This window comes from Macaca mulatta, chromosome 12 (assembly GCF_049350105.2).
Source record: "Macaca mulatta isolate MMU2019108-1 chromosome 12, T2T-MMU8v2.0, whole genome shotgun sequence".
Taxonomy (NCBI): domain Eukaryota; kingdom Metazoa; phylum Chordata; class Mammalia; order Primates; family Cercopithecidae; genus Macaca; species Macaca mulatta.
In genome coordinates, this window is record NC_133417.1 from 54,214,941 (window position 1) to 54,239,516 (window position 24,576).

Below are 24,576 nucleotides of genomic sequence, written 5' to 3' on the forward strand. Positions count from 1 at the left end.
CTTGGCTGATTCTTTCCCATCATTTAATTTACCTGTTCGAATGTCACCTACTCAGAGAGACACACTGGGTCCATTGTCTGTGTAAAGTAGCACCTTCTCTTCACTATCGTCTCGCCTTATTGTGTTTCTTTCATGAAACTTATGACTATCTGAAATTATGTTTTGCCCACATGTATTGCCTGTCTTCTCCCTCTAAAATGCAATTTGCATTAGAGTCAAGACCTTGTTGGGGAGTCAGTGATAACAATAACTTGTTATTTATTAGGTATCAATAACAACATGTTGAATGAATGAGTGGGCTTTTGTCTCACACTGAGATTACATGAGGAAAACCAAACTTTTTACTTGTGATACCAAACTGGGGATTTGTTCATAATAGTAAGTGCTTACTTAGTAAAAATTAGTAAAATTCCACGCATGTAACTAAGTACTTTACAGGCATTAATTTAATTCCCACAACCCTATGAAGTGGGTATTATTACTCCCATTTTATAGATGCAAAATTTTTGGTACAGGGAAGTTAAGGAGCTTGCACCAAATAGCAGTTTTGATTGCAGGTATTCGAGCCAATGCTCTTTACTGTTGAGTAGAAAGTGCTCAATAAATAGAGCTTTAACCATGCACTCAGCACATGTGCTCAGCTCAATGACTCAGTGCATGCGAACTATGTGCTTCGCTTCCTATGCACTGGGTCGTTCAGTCCTCGGTTCAAAACTATGAGGTAAGTACTATCCTATGCTTGTTCTAGAGATGAGGAAGCCAAGTCTTGGAAATTCAGCAACTTGTCCAAGGTCCCATAGTTGCTTAGTGGTGAAAAAGAGATTTGAATATAGACAACACGACACTGAAACCTATATCTTAGGCCTTCTCTCCATATTATAAGAACACTTGAGGATTGCTACTGGAACAGTCATTCTGAGACTGTGAAAAAGGGATTAATTAGTTTCCCCCACTCAAAGGGTCTCCACTGGTATAAAGAAGGGTACAATAATGACTATGGAATAGACCAATTCAGAGAAATAAATAGGAGAATCAGAATCTGTATCGGTACAACCACTTGACTGTAAGGGATAATATTTTTTGCTAACTGTCCATTTCTTCAGAAAGAGCATAAGAATAGAATTTAGAAATCCAATAACTGAAAGGCCAATCTTGGTTTCTAAAATGAACCAGGAAAGATTTATATATATTTTTATATATCACTAGGTATGATTATGTACATGAGCTAAAATGCAGGTAGAAAGTCTCGCTATTGTTTTTTGAAACATACTCACACAAGTTGTTGTTGTTGTTGTTTTATAACTCTGAGTACTTTCTTAGCAACTCAGTTCTATTAGTGGCAAACGCCATCAATAGGGATGATAGGATGTTATGGCTACATATTGTCTAATAACTTAGTTCCATCCCCATAGGCAGGCCTTATTAGCGACACATGCAAAATCAGTATACCCACAATAAGAGAAGAAAATTCCTAGAATCTGTGCATTATTGCTCTGGCTTCAAACAAAATGTGCATGTGAAGGATTATGCTTGTATATGCAGAGATCAAACTTTTTCCTTTGAAAAATTCCCTAAACCCATTGAAACTGGTTGATTCAGCAAGAAGGAGTTCAGCCAATATTATTGAACTCTAGTATTCCAGTATTTTCACAGAACTTTTATGATGAGTTCTTTTATGTACACAATCCTATGTGATCCCTTCTGAACCTACATTTGATGCTCACATTTACCTACATATGTGGGCAGTGTAGGTATTATTAAGCCACTTCACAGATGAGGAAATTAAGGTTAATAGAGTTTAAAGAGCTTGCCCAAGGTCAGGCAGCTAATAAATAGCAGAGCCAGCACCTGAACCAAAGTCTTTGTGTTCCCAGTTAACATACTTTTTCTGCTGCCCACAGCTCCCCCTTGTCAAAGGAAATCTGTCAGTGGTGACATTATAAATATTCTTGCTACCAGGTCTGCCTCTGGGGGAGCAGAGCCAGGGGGCTTAAGATGTCATAGCTTTTACTCAGTGCTATGTACATGTCTGTCATTTTGTTGGGATTTTCCCCTGCCTACTTAAAGTCTATAAACACGGTGAGTAGTATTTGTGGACCAGGACTAACATTATATGGTTGTCAGTTTTTCAGACAACTTTTATTCTGTTTCCTCTAGAACCTCCTGGCAGCTTCTTGTGCCCAGGGTGACAGAAACAGGAGGGGCTGGCAGTTCACAGCGACTCTTGTCTCTCTTCTTACTATCAGTGTGCTCTGAGATCTAGCAGAGATTTTATTTCTCAGACTCCTTGTCCTTTCCCCTGCCGTCCTTCTCACTGCTCCCACTTTTATTGTTTCTTCCAGGTTTTGAAAGACTTGCAAAATTTATCAAATGTAAATGTTGACTCAAGGAATAGAACTGACAGATAGGTGGTCCAGTGACTTTGGCTCAACATGCCTCAGAACCACGGTTGATTTAAGAAATCCGGTGATTCAGCACAGAGGAAACCAGCTAGCCGCAGGCACTGATGGAATGGGGTGCAGCCAGGCCAGCTCTGCCTGCTTGTCCTTTCTGAACTCAAAAGGCCATCGTGTGTGCTGCTAAAGCCTACCTGGCTAGTGCAGTGGCCTGACCAGTAGAAGGAGGTCATTACTCACCTTTCATCTGATCAAAAACAATGCAATTTACTCACAGGTCCTGGCCCTACAGAACAGGTTAGATGGTTGGATATATTTGAATAATGGAGCTTTCCAAACAGAAGCAAAACAAACACCCACTGATGTGTAAAATATAAAGAAACTGAACCAGTGTGTCTTTTCACCGTAGATAGAAGAGTTTGGACCGCCCAGCACACAAGGTCAGCATGCTGCTCCTCTGTCACGCTCTCGCTATAGCTGTTGTCCAGATCATTATCTTCTCAGAAAGCTGGGCATTTGCCAAGAACATCAACTTCTATAATGTGAGGCCTCCTCTCGACCGTAAGTAGTGGTGGTTGCCATCCTAGTTCGTGGCTGTGGGGTCAGAGTGTTCATATGAAGCCCCCTTTTCCATTTATTGTAACTTCGTCTTTCCCAGAACATTTGGTTTATCCCTAGAATAAAACAGAAAGTCTCCATTACTTCTATGGGTAAGCGTATGGTAAGTGAAAGTTTCTCCATTTCTTAAAATGGTCTGGCTTCCTGCTGAGGTTTTAATAGCATTCTTGTTTTAAAAAACACTTTTGGGGCCAGGCGCAGTGGCTGACGCCTGTAATCCCAGCACTTTGGGAGGCCAAGGCAGGCGGGTCACGAGGTCAGGAGATCAAAACCATCCTGGCTAACACGGTGAAACCCTGTCTCTACTGAAAAATACAAAAAATTAGCCGGGCATCGTGGCGGGCGCCTGTAGTCCCAGCTACTCGGGAGGCTGAGGCAGGAGAATGGCGTGAACCCGGGAGGCGGAGCTTGCAGTGAGCCGAGATCCGGCCACTGCACTCCAGCCTGGGTGACAGAGCGAGACTGCGTCTCAAAAAAAAAAAAAAAAAGAACTCGCACACACACACACTTCTGAAACACCATTCCTAATCATGGCCTAGTAGAGGAAATTCATTGTTCTTTGTGTCTTCCCTGGAGAAGGAAATTGGCTATTGAATGTTTCTGCATAAATGATCTATTAATCTTTTCAAATGGCCATTAAGGATTTTGAAAACAGATTTATTTGTTTGAAATTTGGAAGAAAATATCACCTGGATTTTCATTACTACCACGCATAATCACCATTAGCAAAGGTTACATAAGACTCAACTTTCCCACTAATAGTTTAAAAATAGGCAAATATTAGTGTATATCATCTACAGGACATATATGTTAATACATTTTACATACATATGTATAGATACGTGTTTGTATACATATGTCATTAACCCTCCTTTCTTTTTAGACAAGTAAAACTTCTTTGATGTACTTTATTAAAGAGTGATTCTTATAAATAAAAAATTATTTGGTATACATGTGAGTGCCTGTAGTTCCCACGCCTGGAAGAGTATCAGAATCATTATGAAAGGATTTTGAACTGCATATCCCTAATCACTTCTCCAGAGATTTAATAGTCAAGAGGGTGAGATGCAGAATATATTTATTTCTTTTTTTCCCTGCTTTTCTTTTTTAAGAAGCTCTCCTGATACTGTTGATACATGGTCAGGTGTGAGAACCCCCTCTTCTTATACTACTCCTAAATGAGATCTATATCATTACTGTTCTTTACTTTGTGTTTTATTATTTGGGATGGTTATCTCTGTGTGTGTGCATATATACACATGTATACTATACATACATGTACATATACATACATATACTACACATATACACCTTGAACTACCGTTATACATTCCTAAATTGGTAATAATTATATACTGATAACTGAAAGACATGGCACAGACATCATTTTCATAGACCCTAACTTCTCTACAAATTTTGAAATTTTTAAGCTTAGTACAATTTTATGATGAGAAAAAAAAATAATTTTAAAAAAGAAAAAAAGTAATACATGTTCATTATAGAAAATTGCAGAGACAGAAAACATATAGAAGAAAATAAAATTTATTCATACAAGATTCAAAGGAGTTTCTCTTTTGGAATATTTTCCTTCCAGTGTTTTTTCTATGTATGTGTATTTACATATGTGATATACTGAGATGGTACAAATTTAGTTTTACACAGTTTTTCCTCTCTTTATACATATTTTGAATATTTCCCAATGTCTTTGAAGATAGTTTAATGTCTTCTACATTAAAAAAAAATCATAAGGCTGGTCTGTAGCTTATTTCACTATTCCCCCACACTTTATATCAGAAAGAAAAATAAATCACAAGCAACCTAAATGTTAAATAATTCTTCACTGATTATCTTTTTAAATGCACTTTCTCTTCAGTTGGCTAATGACCTTAGAATAGATTTCCTGGAATTGGAATTACTAAATCAAAAAGGTTGTGCCAATTTATACTTTAACCATTTAGCTACCAGCATTGAATATTAGTATTTTTTAACTGTACTGATTTAATTGGTGAAAATGGATGTCATTATTTATTTATTTACCTAATACACTTTCAAACATAGGCAAAACCGAAATATATCCTCAGTATTTAACTTCTTGTCCTCCAAACTTTAGCTTTTGATATTTTGTTCTTGTTTTATGCTACCATACATATCCTCCCCTTTATCTGAAATTCCCACTGCTTTCTGATTTTCACCCCAACTTCTAGTTATATTACTAGGATGGTTACCGTCTTACTAATAGAACAAAGAGGATGAAACAGTGTCTTTGTCTTACAAAAATGGGAGAATTGAAAGTTGTACACAGGGTCCTATACCTTGTCTATACAGAAATGTCAAATTATTTTAGTTTTTTCTTCTTGTTCACTAAAGTTACAAGATACAAGAAGGCAAAAAAAAAAAAAAAAAAGGTGTAAAGACAAGTTGCTCTCAGTCCAGACTGCCAGCAACTCAGAAATCCTTCTTTCCATAACAAACTAGTCTAATGATAAGGGCTTAAGAATTACTATCATCCTCATATTAAATGTTATATTCCTGGCCAAGGTCTAATGTTGTGATAATTGGCATATTATCAGATGAGATTACTTGTTTGAGGTTAAATGTAGCTGTATTGGAAGTGCATATGGACAGAAACCAGCATGATCTGATGTGCTAGAGACTACAAGGTATTTGCTTGCAACCCCCCATTTAATCATTATACTTCTGCAAGTCATGAGCATCTTCATTATTAATATAAATATTATTATAGCTTAGAATTTTAAAAATCACACAACTAATCCGTGGGAAGAACAGAATTCAAACTCAGGTTAATCTGACTCCAGTTCTTTTCAGGGATGACACATGTGTTCCAATACCTCTCCCACCCTCATTCACCCCCTCAGCCCCTACTTATTCCCAAATTATAAATGATAATAGAACAATATTATGCATCTTTCAAAGTAGCTGTGGGACCACTTTCATTACTCTATAGTGGCAATTCTTAGAAGACATTTAAACAAAAGGGAATAAAGAAAAGTCCCCAAAAGCCTGATGGGTAAATCTAGCTCTCTAGAAACAGAAATTTTAAGGATGAAAGCTTGTAAGTTTTGTTTCATCTGTTAAAGTTGCTAATTTTGTGCCATATTTGATGTTTGAAATTTTTGTCTTCTGTAACTTACTGTTTCACTTTGCTTTTTTCTTTAAAGCTACACCATTTCCAAATAGCTTCAAGTGCTTTACTTGTGAAAATGCAGGGGATAATTATAACTGCAATAGATGGGCAGAAGACAAATGGTGTCCACAAAGTAAGTGTACTGAGTTTGGAAGACTTCTGTGATCTCATTTCTTTTGAATCTCTCCCGATTTGATGATGTTCTTTAGGAATCAGATGTATTTTTTTCTGAGACTATCCGAACATCAGACTATATTGAGAGTTCTTGGAAACCGGTGTCAAAGCCTCAAATTGAAGTTGAGTACCTTAAGAAAGAATTTCTTAAATGTTATTTACCAGGGAGAACACATAGACCACAATATTGATTAAGTCATTCTCAGAATTTCAGAAATACCTGATTATACGTCTAGAAAAGTCATACTTACCATCTCAAAACAAAGGATGATTTCTGTACTCTTTAGATACATTGATATTTGGGAAACTCATTCATTCATTTAACAAACTTTCAAGTATCTTTTTAGTTTGTTTAGTTTACTGATATATCCCAGTGCCTAATCCAGTGCCTGGCCCATGTTTTCTCAGTAAATATTTGCTGACAGAATGAATGAAAGTCTCTGAATAGATAGTCAGGGAAATCTTCTCTGAGAACTGTACCTTAGAACTAAGACCTGAGTGACCACAGCAAGCTGCCATGTGGAGATCTGTAGGAAGAACATACCGGGAAGAGGGAATCGCAAATGCAGAGTTTTCAAGGTTGATAGTTGGCCTCTTCAATGAACAGGAAGGAGACTGGCTGCAGAGGCTTAGTGGGAGATGGAGGAAGGATCTGAGAGGGAAGCAAGGGCCAGGACATGCAAGAGCTTCTTTTTTCTGATAGTTTGGATTTTATTGTAAAGGTGATGAGAAGGCGGTAGGGAGTTTTAAGCTAGGGAGTACACAGCAGTTGTGTTCCAAAATATTGCTCTGGCTGCTGTGTGGAGAATGGAGGGTTGGGGACAAGAGTAGAAGGGACCACCAAATGACGACTCTTGTCTTCAGACAGAAGATGAGAATTTGGACTAGGTTGGTAGGAGCAGAGGAGGTGGGGAGGTGAATGATTGAATGCATATGAACTTGGAAGTAAAGCAGACAGAATGTGCTGATGGATGAATTGAAATGCTAAAACCCTACTTATGAGGAGATTGGGTTGTTCAGATTTTAGAATGTACTGTGTTTTAGGTTTTTCAGATATAAAAGGCCAAGAAAAACAAACTCCTGTGGAATTGGAGATAACTAGTTTTGGTCTCCTGTTACCAGGAATCTTTTGGAAATTCCAATACCACATTATTTATAGCAGTGGCATAGCCTTATCTCTTCCAGTTAAAACCAATGTGTGGAGTCAATAAATACTACACACTGGAGACGTCTACTATGCCTGAGAATCTTATGCCATAAATTAGCACAAATGGCTGTGACATCCATATGGACAGTGTTTTTTGTTATTTATTTTCAAGAATAATTAATTACCAAAATATGTTTTTCTTGGGGTTCTTTTACATTTCTGTCAAGGGACCGTCCTTAAGTTGTGTGTGTGCTTATGAGTGTATGTGCATGCGTGATTATATATATTTGGGGATTTATTTCTACATTTTCAACAGAAATTTATCTTTATTTCAAAGTTTTCAAGGTTTGTTGATGCTTCTCTTTACTACTTTGTTTCAGAGAGTATCATCCTTTAACAATTTGCTTTAAGTTGCCTTGAAAACTGCGCAGCAAGGGTTAGAACAGTAGTAAACTGCGGCACTGATGACCAGCCTATTAGGCCTTATCTTCATAGATCATGCTATTGTTTTGAATTGTACCAAACCACTGTTCCTACTAAGTCTGTGCATAATGCTCCAATTTGTCATTAGTTAACCAAAGCCATTTTAGCATGCAGGCAAAGATTGTGTGGCTGTTTCTGGGTTTTAGGATTTCTTCTCTGTTGAAACATGGCTGAACCAAAGGAGAAGCTGCAGCTTTCCATCACCAAGAAAACATCAGAGATGGGAAGGGTGGAAGAGAGTCAGCTCTGCTGCATCCACCTGAGAGGCTGACTCTTAATGGGCTCAATACGGAATGGCCCTGCATTCCAGCATGGCACGACAGGACCATTCTTGACTATAGGCAGGCAGGTCCCAAAGACACTAACCACCTGGAATTCTAATTGAGGGTGTAACTTCTTACTTTTCACTCTGTCATTTCAGGGAGTGATAGTCAACCATTTCTGGGGGCAAATAGGCCTACAGCTATTGTTCTTTGTCATCTCAGGTTTCCTTTTCACTTTACAGTTTCATTTCTGTGGTCTGTCGGGGTTGTTAAAAGAAGTTCTCTGTGTAACAGGATATGACAAGAATGACATTTCTTGTTTTATTTACCCTGGCTTTTATGCTGACTTTTTAGGGCTGCCTTAGCATATGTGCCATTCTGTATGAACACATGCAGCTACCAGTTTTCGATTCTTCTTTGTTTGGAATAGAAATTGAAATGTCTTCTCCAGAACTTTTAGCGGCTCCCTTTCCTTTTGAATCTGGAAGTCAGCTACTCTTGTAGGGCACTCTACATTATATCACTGTATTAGTCTGTTCTTGCATTGCTATAAAGAAACACCTGAGACTGGGTCATTTATAAAGAAAAGAGCTTTAATTGGCTTACGGTTCCATAGGCTGTACAGGAAGCCTGATGCTGGCATCTTCTTGGCTTCTGGGGAGGGCTCAGGAAACTTACAATCATGGCAGAAAGCAAAGGGGGAATGAGGCATCTCACATGGTGGTTGTAGGAGCAAGAAAGAGAGCGGGGAGCTGCTACACAGTTTTAGACAAGCAGATCTCATGAGAACTCACTATCACAAGAACAGCACTAAGGGGATGGCACTAAAACATTGATGAAGGATCCGCCCCCATGATTTAATCACCTCCCTTCTCCAACACTGGGGCTCACAGTTTGATATGAAGTTTGGATGGGGACACAGATTCAAACCATATCAATTGCCACGTGGTTTAATATTAAGTATACTGAGGAGTAGAATAATGTTCTGGTTAAGAGTGCAAGCCCTAGAAAACCTCCTGGGTTAGAATCCTACTCTTCACCATTTTCTTTCTATGTGACCATAAGCAAGAAATTGTCCTCAATTTACTGTAAAATGAGGCTGTTAATGTGACTTACCTTAAGGCTTATGGTAAGGATTGAATGCTTGAACACAAGTTAGAGGAGTACCTGGCTGATGGTGCACACTCAATATGGGCTTGCTACTGTTCGTATTATGTAAAGCTTACCACCACTCTATCAAAGCACCAAGACACTTATTATCTATCATCATTTTCCTAAAACCAAAAAAAAAAAAAAAATGAGCTCAGAAGATCTAACATGACTTGCTCACCTATGACAGAGGCAGTTCCATAAGCCCAATCTTCTCAACTTTAGTCCAGTTTTTTCCCATTCTATGGCATTGCTGTTGTAGTCTCTGATCAATAAACTAAGAAGCATTTCATTGGCCTCCGGTATAAAAGAGACACAGAACCAAAGAATAATGTCCTAGGATATTGAATGAAACTTCTCGAAAGAACCCTAAGTAATAAAATGTGAGTGGCATAAAACCTTAAGGATAATTCTGGGTAGAAATGAGGTACTGTAGCTATACTAAGCAGGAGGTGGTGAGTGGGAAACAGGGAAAGTAAGAGTTAATTAAAGAGGAGGAGAGAAATGGAAATACATTGATGAGAAAAGTCTAACATATTGGTAGGATTAAAACCAGAATAGAAATTATTAGGTTGGTACAAAATTAATTGCAGTGTTTGCAATTAACAGATGAGTGAAAAAGGTGATCGTGATGTGTAATTCAAAGCACCTGCTTTTCACCCCAGCTCACCACATGGCCTATTAATATATAAGAGAAAAATGATGAATAATGAAACAAGTGTTCTGCCCCATTGCATTTTACCTTCACAATTTTCATTTTATTTTAGATTTCGAGAACGTGCTTCAGAGGGAGAGAAAAAGAAAGGGCCAGAGACATAAATATTTTCATATCAAATGAGCAGACCCATGGTTTGATAAAATAAATGCTTTCAGTTTTTCCTCAGCTCTAACCGAAACCACAGGATGAGTGCCCGTTTACATTCATTTTCAAAACACGCACATGCTTCAGAAGCTGGTGTCTTGAAAAATATCTCCTAGAAACTTCAGAGTTCACTGCTATGAAATGTCTTGCCTAGAAACCCCAGGACTGGCCTGAATTTGAGTCCTTTCTGCATTAATTGTTGAGTGATCTCTTTTGTAATGTGGATAATGAAATTACCTTGTTTCTCGGTTTTGTTTTTTGTTTCCTCTTGCCTAGACACACAGTACTGTTTGACAGTTCATCACTTTACCAGCCATGGAAGAAGCACATCCATCACTAAAAAGTGCGCCTCCAGAAGTGAATGTCATTTTGTCGGTTGCCACCACAGCCGAGATTCTGAACATACGGTAAGGATTGTGTGTGTGTGTTATTGTCTAAACTTTCATGCTAGTAACGTAAGTCGTAGATCAAAGGAGAGGCAGGAAGGATAGTAAAATGTTGACCATGTTTGCATTTTGAGGAAAGACTCCATACAAAGATAAAATACAGACCAAAGAGCAGTTGGACTTTCTGTCCTTCAAAAAGAAATAATGTTACTATAAACAAGCGGCATTCCCCAGACTCCAGAGCTAGACCCTAGACCTCAGACTGTGGGTGAATGATGTAAGGCCAACTCTGGTGACCTGAGAGCAAACTATCCACAAGAAAATGGCAACGCCTGCTCTGCTCTTTTGATGGCCAGGAGTCCCCAAGAACACTGCAAAGGGACACTGGAAGGTGACAAGAGGACTATGGTGACAGTTTTTATGAAGGAAACCTTGTCTTATCCGCTGCTTCTGCTTAGATGAGGAAGGGAGTCTGAAGGATTAGCCTCAGTTTAATATGATGAACTGTAGGTACCTTTTAGATCAATTGATCACTGTAACGTTCTCATTCTATCATTCTAAATGAGCATTTCACTCCTTTATATGCCTGGAATTCTGAAATGCTTAAGAAAGAATTACTTGAAAGTATGTTCATTTCATGAGGTTTTAGAATTTGATTTACCCTGTAAGTACAGAAAATGATTCTTAAATCAGTGGCTTTTAGCTCTAGCTACACAAGAATCACCTGGGTAGCTTTTACACGCTCTGCTTGTTGTTGAGGGATGTGGGCCGGCAGGCTTTCCACACCAGTTGAAATGGAACCTCAGAGTAGGGTCCTGGGTGTCAGGATCTTTTTAAAAAGTTCCCCAAGGTGATTCTGATGTGCAGCCAGGGTTGAGAACGACTGATATGGATGCCTAAAATTGATGCCTTTATCATACCTAGTCATCCTGGAAGCCTCTATGAATGGCTGGGTTTATCAGGTTGAGGCATTGTACCTGGCAAGGTTTACCTGAAAACATCCCCTGAAAACACCTGTTAGGGACAAGCCTTTTTTTTTTTTTTTTCTTACACCACTCAGCAACCATAATTAGCAAACCATTGTTGCTGTAATGATAAGAATCAGGTGTTAGCATAGACAATACAGAGTCATTATTATCCCCTAACAAGTAGCACTAGGAAAGAAAATCAATGACTAATCCCAAAGGTTCCTAGCTTTCATTTTTGTCTGAGTGTTTTCCCTTACAAACCTTTAGAAGATTTGTGGATTCAATCAAGCACTCTTATTCAGTTTCTCTTCCTCTTTGCCTTGCTAACGCTTGGGTTGGGTTTGATGCAGATAAATCACAGTTAGGATAAAAGACTTTCAGCATGGTTTTTCCCTTCCATTCCATTGGCATTCGTGGGGGAAGGGTACCCAAGAGCCTAGATGATACAAAATTGGATAACCAACTCCAATTGTCTGTCTTCAGATAGAGCTGAAGAAGCCTTTCTTTTATCTTTCTTTCTTTTTCTTTCTTTTGCCTCTTCCCTCTTCTTCCTATTATTCACTGTCCTTTCCTCTCCTTTTTGTAACAGGAGTGTAGGTCTTGCTGTGAAGGAATGATCTGCAATGTAGAATTACCCACCAATCACAGTAATGCAGTGTTTGCCATAATGCACGCTCAGAGAACATCCGGCAGCAGTGCCCCCACACCCTACCTACCAGTGCTCGCCTGGGTCTTTGTGCTTCCATTACTGTGATGCCACCATTCCTAGGAGAGGCAGAGACCAGCCTCTAAAGCACAAGCCAAAAACTGTGTGAACAGCGAACTTTGGAGTGAAGATCAATCTTGCACTTGGTGAAGAGTGCACATTGGACCCCAAGGCGAAAGCCAGTGGTTTGCTTTGATAAAATGTTCCCACATGAGGCCACAGGACTGAGAATGGGAATTTGGCAGGGCCTGAGAAGATGGTCTGACTTCCAGGCTTCCTGGTCAAAGAGAGCTACGTTTGGTCAGTTCTGCAGAGTGGATCCTGGCAACTAGTCCCACCTGATTAGGCCTTTAGCTGAAAGAATTTCTTGACCTCCTTGACTGCCTCAGAGGCTGCCAGGTCAAACCCTCTTGTTTATATGATTAGCTCAGAGCGTCTCTATGAAATCTAGCCCTTCCCCTCACGAGAAAGCAGTTTTCCCCACCAACAGACTAGTGCATGAGAAAGGCAACTGCCACGAAGAAAACTTCCAGTTGAACTAACATGAAATCTATTTGCTAATTGTGGGGGGAAATAAAGCTTTTAAATTATACAATGTAAATGCATGCTTGTGTGTTTCTTGACTGATGTGGAGACCTCTGGCGAAACAGTTACCAGGACCATAAAATAGGTCACTGACATTTGTGTCCATGCACCGTTGGTGATATGTGTTAAACTATAAAATTCTATGCTAAAGCTACTTAGCTTTTATCTTTTGGGGGAGAGATGCATTTTAGGATGCTAATACAAACTCAGTGACCTGAGAATATCTGGGAAACCTCCCTGATAAAGGAAGATGACACCTTGTCATATGATGCACCCTCAGCAGTAGTAGCTTCAAAAGTTCTAGTCAGAGAAAATGGCAAGGAGGGTCCCTTTTCCTCCTTCAGTCATATTCTTTATGCATGCCATGTCTACCAAGAGAACTTCTGTAAATACATGCTAAAATATTTGGTCCCATTCTCTTCTCTTTCCACTTATAATGCAATCTCTGAATTTCAAATGAGCATCTTCTTCCTGTTTCTAGAATTCTGATTTCCTGCCTTCAGTCACACTTTGGGATGACCTTTAAACACTCTGTCCTCGTATTTCTAGTGATGAGTTAATGGAATGGGTTTTTTCCCCTAATTAAATATCCATCATTAGAATGCTGGGTGCCCTGTAGACTCTATTAATGATGCTATCCTTGCCGCATGGGCTCACCTATGACACGAGTTGGCAAATTATGGCCCACAGGCCAAATACATTCCACCATCCATTTTTGTGGATAAGTCTTTATTGAAACACAGCCATGGCCACTTGTTTATGTATTGTGTGTGTCTCCTGTTGTGCGATAATGGCAGGGTTGCCGAGATGCAGCAGAGACTGTATAGTCTGCAAAGGCTAAAAGCTTTACTATCTTGCCCTTTTCAGGAAAAATTTGCTGACCCCTAATCTATGGGATGTCAAGACTGCTTAAGGAGAAAGAAGCTTTCTTTGCAGGGACCATGGTGCTAATGGTGGTTACTCAGCCTGAGCAATGGTTGGCCAAATCACTTCCCTTGTTTTCTCTGTCTTCTGAGTCAGTGAATTTGTCTTCTGTTTTGATTGTTTCATGTATTTGATTCCGTTATGTACTAATGTCAGGGGCTGAGCTGTATTTATGTTTCTTCTCATCGTTGATGCACCGGGAGCATTTCGTCTTAAGGCTCCTTAGCGTCCTATCAAACAGGGAGGGAGCAGACATCATTATCTCCCTGTCTGTGGCCCAAACTTAGACTCACCTGGTAGCATCAGTTTTGAAGCCTAATGTAGATTTATCCCATCTTTCACTCAGCACCTTGAAGTATTTGGGTTTTCATAGCTTATACTTGTTTGAAATTAATTATGTGGGGCTTCGCTTGGAAATTTTAATAGCATCTTTGGCATCTTTTTCTTCCCCAGGGTTTCTTTAGACTGTGTAATTGACAAATTGTCTGGTTAAAAAAAAAAAAAAAAAAAAAAAAACCATTAGCAGACAGCACTTTTTTTTTTTTCCTGATTTTGTTTCTGCTGTATAGATTAATGAAGTTTCTTTTGTGTGTGTTTTTTTCTTTCCTGAGGAAATATCTTAATTTCTCTTCTTTACCCTGAACATCAAGTTCGTATGGATTTCACGTCTCACCTCCATTCCCTTAAGCATTTAAAATCAGGGTATGTTGAGCAAAGGAAGGAGTGCAGAGGAAACGAGCTTCTGGTAAAGGCAGCTGAGTGAACAGGGAATTACAAATAAAAATATGGGATGCCGCATCAAATTTGAATTTCAGATAAAAAAATAATTTTTTGTGTAAGTTATTCATGAACTCACAAGACTGGCTCATCTAAGGAAATGGTTTCAAATCCTTGTAATAAAATCTTCTGAGTAACTTCAAAACAAAACAAGTCCCCAGGGCATTCTGGAGCTGTTGATTCAGTAGCTCTGGGATGAAGCTGAAGCCCACCCCCAATAGCTGAAAGTTAAATTTAAACAAACGGAAAAAAGGGCTCAGGTGATTATAATGCTCATCCAGGTGTTACCTCTGATGTAAGAGGATCATTCCTTTTTCTGAAGCCTGGTCCTTGGGCACATAATAGGTATGCTGATGAGTAATAAACACAGACACAAGCAACCTCGGTTACAGGCATGGCTCTAAAAGTGTGGCCCAACAGCATCACCTGGAAACTTGTTAGAAATGCAAATCTCAGACTCCATCTCAGACCTATTAAATCAGAAACTCTGCGGGTTCAACCTGTGATTTAACAAGGCCTCCAGGTGCTTCTGATGCATGTGCAAGTTTAAGAACCCCTGTACCAGATAGAAGTGCTCCCTAAAAGTCTTCAGTAAATGTGTCCCTGGTATCTGCCTGATTGCTTGGGGGATATTGTAAAAAAACAAATCTGGGCCTCAGCTTCACAAAGTCAGATTCGCTGTGTTGAGTCAAAAAATGTGTAGTTAAAAAAAATTCCTCAAATGATTCTGAAACACAGCCACTTTGGGAGCCACCAAAGGAAAGAATAAAAGATGGAAGTCATGTTGGTGATCAGAAGGCCCAGACTCCAACACCTGACCTTTGAGTTCTAATCTGAAAGCCCTATGTACTTTAAGTTGACTCTGTGGTATCTTCAATGTAATTTAAAAACTAGAATGCAAAAAATAAATTCAATCATTAGAGTTCACTGCATAGATATTTAAAGTCCATTGCATAGGGACCTGGAATGGACAAGCATCCCAGGCCTCAGATTAATTTAATTTGCCCCTTGTGGGTAAGAAAATGAGAAATACTTTAGTGTCAAAATGTCCAATGAGAATCCTAGTAGTGGAGTGAGGAAAGATGGGGAACATGTAGATTTGTTAGTATAAAAGAGACAAGGGGATTAGCTATGAATATGAGGAAGATCTGAGGGAATGGCCTGTCAAAGGTCCACTTTCAATAGATCTACATTCTAGAATAAACTTTGAATTCCATCCATCAATCATTCCTTGAAAAAAAAAAGTCACCTAACACCTTTTCCCCACCCATGTGTAAATGCTGTCCCTAAATTCAATTCTGAGTAAAAGCAGTCAGAAATTATCGGCATTACTTTCTATACAATCTGCATTCTGTCATGTCAATCACTGGGTAAAATATATTTCATAAGAGAAAGGAAGAAGGCGAAGGTGGGTTGGTTTCTCTTTCTCACTGGAAAGGAACTTATGAAGCCACGCAAAGCATGAAATGAACAATGAGGACACGCATGGACATGGGAGGTGAGGTGTGGCATGAAATTGGGAAACTATGTTTTACATTCGTGAAATGATCCTTAGGCAAAACTTTCGTGACATGTAGCTCACCAGTTACAAAGTTTGCTATGACCTTTGGATCCTCGACATTTTATTTTATTTTATTTTTGCCTCATTATGTGTTGTCAACTATAGGATTTGTGGAGGGTGACATGGTGATGCTGGTTGTGTCTGGGTGCAAATCATGCCAGAAGACAAAGGCTAACAAATGCACAAAGGTGAAAGTCCAAGAAACTGAAAAACAGTTGTGATTTGAGTCTGCCTTTAGGCACAGTTCCTCTCCTGTGTATCTGAAACAGTGCAGCATCTTTCTATGACTCTTCCCACTCCCCTTTCATCTTCACAATTCTGTCTCCTGCCCAGCCCCCCTCACTCCTTGCCTTGGCTTCTCTTTCATCAGATGCTGAGACTAGAAGCTGAAGTGTCTTTAGGGTGACCCAGAGTTGAGATCATTCTGGTTGGGGCTGTGAAAAATAGGGCTTCTGCAGCTCAGTGCCAGAAATGCTATTTAGCAGGTCTGAGAATCTTCATTTTTAACAAGCATCGGATTCTGATATTGGTGATTCTCACCCTGGGAGTCTTAGGGCATCATTTTTTAGAAAAAAAATAACCCAGGCCCTCAACATAAGGCTGTAGAGCTCTGTGTTGAGAGCTCACAGTCTCCTAAGCCACTACACAAGGAATTTTTTAGTTCATGAAAAGTGGTTCCAGCTAAGGGTCTGGAAGCACGTGGAGGACATTGTGGATTGGCAGAGCTGACACATTGAGAATGGCCCTGAGTTGCCTAGGACAAGTGGGAGCTCCAGGAATGGATTCTGGGGCCCCTTCCAGGCAAGCAGGATGTCAAGGGTTCTGAGCACTGACTTGCATCCCTGGGCATCATAGCTGAGTGCGGCAGTAAGAAGCCATGGAAAGCAATGCGCAAGGTGAGCCCATCCACAGGACCTAAGCACAGACTCAAAATCAGTTCCAATGCAAATATTTTCCAAATATTTGGAGGACAGGCAACATGGGGCAAGCGGGTCTTGAAGATAAACTCTGATTCAATTTTTGAGTATCCTCAGTCAGGGAAGGCATCTTTTATAGAATGCTGTAGCCATCAGATAGCTTCAGCTGCAAATAACAGAGAGTCCCAAATTGGCATACATGAATTTCTTGGCTTACATTACTGGAGGTTCAGAGAGAGGGGGGGGGGCTTCAAAGTGGACTTAGTCCAGTGGTTCCAGCCCCATTCTGTGCTGTTCTTTTGATTCTCCCTTCCCTCATATCCTTTGGTAACTAGATGGCTATAGCTGTGGCATACTGCCTACCCAGTGTCCAGGGAAACAGGCAGGGGGATGCCTCTGGAAGCTCTCCAAGCAAAGGCCTTTGCCCAGCTTTCCAGCAAATCACAAGCCAGAAAGCTGTGGTCACCCTTGGCTTACTTCAGCTAAAGGAAGCTCAGTGTCCCCGAGGCATGTGTGGTGCACGAGGCAAGTGTGGTACACGGTGGAGGCTAGATATGTGAACAAAGCAGGAATGAGAAAGGAGGCAGGAAAACATGCATCTAGATAAGCAACCAGAACTGTCTGCTACAGATTCCCACAATGTGAGGCTGTGTGGTGAGGCCATTGTTAAGGTGGCTGAGGCAATGCTATCATGTCAGAGATAAGAGAGGGAGCCTTTGTCTTTAAGAGCTGCATGGACTTGCCCGAAGCACACAGCTAGCGAGAAGCAGACACAGATAAAGAAGCTCCCATGCCTACTGTAATTCCCATTGTGCTCCATTGTGATTAATGTACATTGTAAATCTGCAAGGGCGGGGAAAGAGCACGCAGTGCTTCCCAAACTATTCCATGAGAGAAACATTGTTTCACCGAGCATCTGGTTTCCACAGAATACACTTTTGTGTACACAGCCTTACAAATGTAGACAGGTATGAGGGGAAACCTGCAAAACCTGGGGGTGGGTAAGACATTGACTCCTAAAACACATGGTATATCCTAGGTACTTAATAAATGCATGCTGAATGAATAAACCTTAAACATTCAGAAACACTCACTTCTCCAAGATCATAGGCTCCTACCTGTACAGACCTGTTGCCATCATCCTCAGGTGAGCGGAAGCAGAAAATGTAAAAACTGCCTTAAAAAGGGGAAGCTTCAAATACTTTTTCTTTGGTTTTGTCCTTATGTTTGTTCATTGTTCAGTGTCTAGAATGGATATTAATCCCACTCATGCCCACCACTCCTTAGGGCTCAACTGTAAATCAATCAAAAAGTCAATGGTTCCTGAAGATTGTATGTTCTTGTTTCCTCTCTTTGCATATGTCTTCTGAAGAATTCTCTGAAGTTGTCAGTCATTTGTTATGTCTGTATATTACTAGATTTACTATGAAATCAATCTTGAGTCAGAGATGAGTCCTGAATATTAAGATTTATCCTCATTTTAACTAATAAATTTAAACCAAAATTCATTCATGGACTGAGAGAATGCCTCCCTTCTGGACAGATCTTCAAGGAAAGTCCTTTTATATCTTATCCGACAAAGGAAATGAATACATAATTAAGTGGAAATGTAAAATAAGGATTAATGCAGTATTTTAACTAACATAGGTAAACCCACTGATATGATTTGGTTTGGCTCTGTGTCCCCACCCAAATCTCATCTCGAATTGTAATCCCCACTTGTGGCGGGAGGGACCTGTAATTCCCAGGTGTCGAGGGAGGGAGGTGACTGGATTGTGAGGGTGGTTTCCCCCATGCTGTTCTCATGATAGCAAGTGAGTTCTCACGAGATCTGATGGCTTTAAAAGCGGCAGTTTCCCCTGCTCTTTGCTCTCTTGCTGCCTTGAGAAGAAGGTGCCTGCTTTCCCTTCCGCCATGATTGTAAGTTTTCTGAGGCCTCCCCAGCCATGCCGAACTGTGAGCCAACTAAACCTCTTTCCTTTATGAATTACTCAGTCTCGGATATTTCTTTGTAGTAGTGTGAAAACGGACGAATATGCCCACATTTGTTTTGGTGGTATTTTTTCTTATAATTAATCCTAAATTGAATGTCCAACATTGATTTTGGAGGATGTTTTTTTCAGCAGTATTTAGGATCTGAGCATTTTTCTACTCACCTGGCCTTAAGAATTCAGGAATTGAAGAAAGACAAGAGAAAGATTTTGATTATAATTGTAACAATGTCTCATTTTTAACTATGTAAGGATAGGGAATTATTATTTGACTGATAGAATAGTGGAATAATTCTACAAGACTTCTGTATTTTTCTTTTTAATGTAAAGTTTCAAAATGAAAAGTGAGTTTAATTAAGTGGAAAGATAATCCATGATTAAATAAGATAATAAAGCAGATATTGCAAACAAATGAACATGGTTAAAAACTTAGAGCTCATGATTAGAGAGAAAACAGTCAAATAGTTTAAGGCAAAACTTTGACGGATTATTGAAGGGAAAAAAAGCAAAAATGCTCGATTTTTATCTACTTTTTGAGTGAGGCAAGGGATAAGGCTAAATCTTCCCTGTTTCATTATCAGCTGCTCTGGAAATGCAATTACCTGAAGTGGTTTGATGTCCCTTGTCAGACGTGGGTAAGTGTTTGTGCTAACGATGCAAGGACAGCACCGTGGTATGTGGGATGCAGTTCCCAGGGTGCACGTGCAGAATCCTAATAAGCATTTAATTCTTTTACTGAGAGAAGCCCGCAGTGCCTTGAGGCAAAGTGTAATCGGAGATTTGCACAGATGAGAAAGAAAACCACACAGACGGAGGGGCTTGGCCATGCTTGCTCTCTTGAGATCTCTGCTAGTGTTCAGCAGTGCCTTAAATCTAGGGACAAGCCTGGCCCAATAGTTTACCCTTAGGGAGCGAGCTTTGGCTCTTGCAGCTCTGTTCTGAGAGTTTGTAAGTAGCTAGAGTTTAAATGACTTATGCCCTAACGTACTAGATGCTTGGATCAGAGTAGGTGTTCGGGATCAAGTAGTTGAATGAGAATAGCTTACTGCTTGCGGTTTTCTTGAATGGAGGAAGGGTGGATGGTGTTGTGTAGGTCAATAGGTGTGAAGGTGAGTAATTTATAAGATGTGACTAGGAAATGGTTTTGCAATCTCATATATTATCCCATTTGAGAGGCAGGTTCTTCCCGCTCCCAGTTTTGCCCCATGTAACTTAAGTTCTGCCTTTTTATGATACATTTCTAAGACTCTGTAATTTTAGCCAACTTTTGATATATTCATCCTTTGTAGTTAGCAGTTAGAAACCAAACTCTGTGGAATCCTTAATAAAGATGAACAGGCAGACGAACAGGAAGAACAGAGAAAGAAGCCCAGAGTCTAACAGTCATGAAATCCTGTAACTCAGTCCTGGAAGAAGTGAACATGGCTTGGGCATGTGATGAGATATGATTATAAACAAAACACTGGGCACAGAGGGTCTTCAACTCCCTGTTCCTACCACCTCCCACCATGCCCAGCACTGATTCCTGTACTAAGCCAACAGGTAAACCATGGCTTTGCCCAACAATAAATATCTGTTTGAATTGAATCCATTAAATATTTTTCACAAGGTACTTAACTCATCAGCATTTGGTTTCCCAATTGTACTTATTATTTATTCTCCATCTCCCTCCTAGGCATTGCAGGAGGATCCAGTAATGACTATTTGAAGTATTTGGTAGTCAGCAAGTGCTGCAAAACAACTACAGACTTAAATTATTTCCATTTCATTTTAGATCGGTTATATTTTATTCACTACCTTTTATATTTTCTGTGGTTTTGATGTCACTAAGATGCCCCTTCCACACTCCATTAAATTGACTTCATTTTCTTGACAATGAGATTTCCATTTAGTTTTCATCAACTGCTTAGATTTCCTCATCTTCAAATGCCTCATTTTCAAAAACAATAGGAAGTCTGTATGCTTCATACTATATAATGTGCAAGGCTTCCATTTAATGCATTGTTTGGCTAATTTTTTTAGGCAAATAAGCACATTAATTTGTACAAGCTATTAATACCAATTATTAATGCTTTTCATTTTGTTGGTTTCAGCAATCTCTGCATGACACATAGTGCAACAAAATGGAAATTGATTTCACCAAGTTTGGCAACTCTGCAGTGTTTTGTAACCTTTGCAATGCTGCTTATTTGAAAGGCTGGGTTTAATTATCCTTCTTTTGCCTGCTTCTCAAGATGTTGATGGGTAACAGTTCTATTGCACTTGACAGTTAAAAGTAAATTCATCTGGAGTGTTCCTATGCTGTCCTTGATGCTTGTTACATAAGGAGACTTTAATATGCCCACCAGAAAAGCATTAGCCCAGCTTATCTGAGGCTTAGTTTTTCTATGTGGGGAAAAAAGAAAGCGAGTCTCTCAGCTACAAGGCAATGTAGAAACCAGGACTCCTGGGCAGAACAGAATGTGGTTCAGACAGTTCTCTCTGAGACTGGAACTAAAGGCCCACTGGGAATCAAGACCCTTATAAAGCAGAAGAGCTTGGATCTTCTCTCTACTGCAATACCTTTAATGTGACTTTCCAATTATACTTCCTTTTGGTGTCTTCTCATTTTAGCCCTCCTCCCAGGAACTGGCTCCCTGACCCTCTCTCTACGATGTAGCTTCTGCTTATTCAGATGTTCAAATCCCTCATAACTCTGGCTCTTTTGGCCTTTGTCGCTTTTTTACCTTACACCCTTTCTGCATTTGCTCCTACTGCATAATTTGAATTGCTCAGCGCTTTCTTGTTTTGGAAGTCATTTCCACTCTAGGCTCCCACAGAGGACCCTGTCCAGCCTAGAAGCTGGCTGCCTCTGCTCCAGGAAACTGTGGTCCAATAGTGGGGATAATAGCATGGCTTACAGACAAGGGGGTATGGGTGCCTGGTGTTGCCCATAGCAGCTAGGTGGGCAATTTCCTTTAAAAGTGGATGTGGGTGGGTTAGGTACTGTGATTGGCCAGCACCCCAAATAATATGTGGGGACACACCTTTGAGGTACTTTTTAAAGCTAAATGTGGCAATGTGGGGATACTTTTCTCTCTTGGTCTCTCTTCTCACTTCCATACTCAAACCTTTCCGATCTTTAAATTTATTCTATCTGCATTTGAATTTCAAGTAATAAGACCATGACTTGCTAGCTATCAGATTTTCACTGACTTGAAACTTTGAAGATAAGTACTGGTGGGGAATGCTCTTTGTTCCACTGTTTTGGCCTGTGGGGGTTATGTTTATACAAGGGTAAAATCCAGAGACACAAAGGAGGAGGTCAGAGAGGTAACAGCCCAGAATGCTTGCTTTTCCGTGGGACCGACCCCTTTTATTAGTTGCTCTTAGTTTTCACATCAACACCTAGTCATGAAATGGAGCAAGAGGCTGCAATCCAGGGGTACCCTGCCTGGGATAGAGATTTAGAATATGTGAGATTAGTTATATGTACAGTGACTAATTAACTCTTAAGGAAGTACAGTCCGTCTTGGATGCATTCAAGTTGTAACTCACTGCATATTTGCTGGTGTTTCTGTTATGCTGATGTAATATTCGTCGGTCTTTCCAAGCCTTCATTGAACCAGCAGACAGATGTGGTTCCAGTTTTGGAGACTTATGATCTAAATATCTTAATGCAGCATTTCCAATTTCCTGCTGATCTTGCTGGAAGATCTAATGAAAAACTGACTAGATTGCTTAAATTTGCTTTAAGAAAGAATATGAAAGTAAGGAATAAACAAGATAGCTTTTATGTGGTCAATATTCAATTAGATCTTTTGGTCTTTATCCTGAATTTTTGGATGGTAAGGTTGTATTTCTTTAATATTCAGGTAGAATTTTTGTATCCTAGGGGCAAATTTCTGAGAAATGTTTGAGACTGCAAGATAACCACATTTTTTAAAACCTCAAGCCACAGGGGTAAAGGTATTTAGTAAAATGATAGAAATAATAAAAGCCAAAACCTGATTTAAAATGCAAGTATGCTTTAGTGGAGCTTCGGGACAAGGTCCCGAGGAACAGCCTGGATTCTCACAGCCAAGTTTGCACTGGAAACGTCAGCATTTCTCATTTCTGAGGGCACGTTCTCTTTCTGCCCCCTACCATGATATTACAAGGTCTCCATGTCGTTAAACACTGGGCATGCCTGGCTGGGTTCCCTCATTCTCCCTGGCCCTGCTCTCCATTGTAATAGATGAGGGTCCTCCCTGCCCTTTGAATTTGCCAATGGGTATGGGGGAGCTGGCAGTTCAAGTGGAGGTCTCACATAATCCTGGTTTTCTGGATCATTTGATTTATTTAAGTACCTATGATGCCAAGGTCCCTGGGCATTCTTCCAACCAACCGCTTATGTTGCCATAAATAATGTCAGCTCTGGGACTCAACTGAATTAGGCCAAGGGCTGGCTACAGGGTTGTCTCTCATGTTTCTTGAAGGTCAAGATATTTGGACTATCGGTGTATAAGAGCTTCTTCGGAAATGTGCCCTAATATAAAAATTTCAGAAACATAGTCTTATTCAATATTCAATTTTTAATGCATTTCAATATTCTACATGTAGGTTTTGTTTTGGTTGGTGTAGAGAAAGGGACCCTAGAAATCGATGTGGAGGAGAACTAGAATTTAACACCCATGGATTAACCCTAATGGATTTACATTAAAAGGCAAAGTCCAACAGGCTGATGTCCAAGTGGCAGAAAAGAATTCAGAGACTGATGAATTACATTTTGAAATGCCACGATCAAGGAGAAAATTCAAATTCCATTAAATTTGCTCCTGGACCCTAATGATTAATGTAAACACACCAGTCTAGTTAAAATGAACAAATCATTAACCTTGGTCATTGCAATAAATAGCACTGTAATCAATAAGTGATATTTATTCTTTCCTGCCAAATAGTTGGGAGATGAAAAATGTCTGGGCAATATTTGCAATGGACTCTCAAGAGAAGGAGAGGTCACTTCTGGCTAGCCTGCTACCACGGGAGTCTCTCGAGGAATCTGGTGTCATCATCATCACACAGAACAAACAGATTCCCGCTGCACATAACTGAAGTTAAAAGGGCCTGGGGGCTAACAATCAAAAAGTGATTCTTGTCATTTGTAAAAGCTGTCCTGAGTGCTGTTTTCTGTAGAAACTGGTTCCCTGGGTCTTTTTGCTCTGTTTTCTCCATTATTTAAACACACTGTTCTGTTCTCCTGCTGTTTGCTCCTGTTAACACCACTCAGGACTTAGAGAGCAGGGCATGGCCTCCCCTACATTAATCCTCTCTCTTAACCTCTGCTAGCTAAGACTGCACTGCAAGGTTTGAACACAACTTTACTGAAGGTTAGGTCATCTTGAAGAAGTAGAGCACAAAATAACTGACCACTGATTCATAAAGTGGTTGCACAGGGTCACTCTACAAAGCCCTGACACCCCCGGCCTGCCTCCCTGTGCCAGCAGCCAGCGAACAATTCCTCCCCATTTGCCACTACTCCTCCCTTTAGGCTAGATTAACTTTA

General features: G+C 40.0%; 1 protein-coding gene across 7 annotated transcripts in view; it reads left to right on the forward strand.

Annotated features, from left to right (window-relative positions):
* The window catches only part of LYPD6B (LY6/PLAUR domain containing 6B), a 189,047-nt gene extending 176,149 nt beyond the window's left edge, over window positions 1-12,898 (forward strand). For all 7 annotated transcript variants that reach the window (XM_015110077.3, XM_028830684.2, XM_028830685.2 and 4 more), the window contains 4 exons: window positions 2,806-2,957; window positions 6,194-6,292; window positions 10,514-10,644; window positions 12,181-12,898. In XM_015110077.3, the coding sequence (XP_014965563.3) occupies window positions 2,843-2,957; window positions 6,194-6,292; window positions 10,514-10,644; window positions 12,181-12,345 (510 nt within the window). In that variant the 5' untranslated portion in view covers window positions 2,806-2,842 and the 3' untranslated portion in view covers window positions 12,346-12,898. The remainder of the gene's footprint in view (window positions 1-2,805; window positions 2,958-6,193; window positions 6,293-10,513; window positions 10,645-12,180) is intronic.
* The last annotated feature ends 11,678 nt before the right edge of the window (window positions 12,899-24,576 follow it).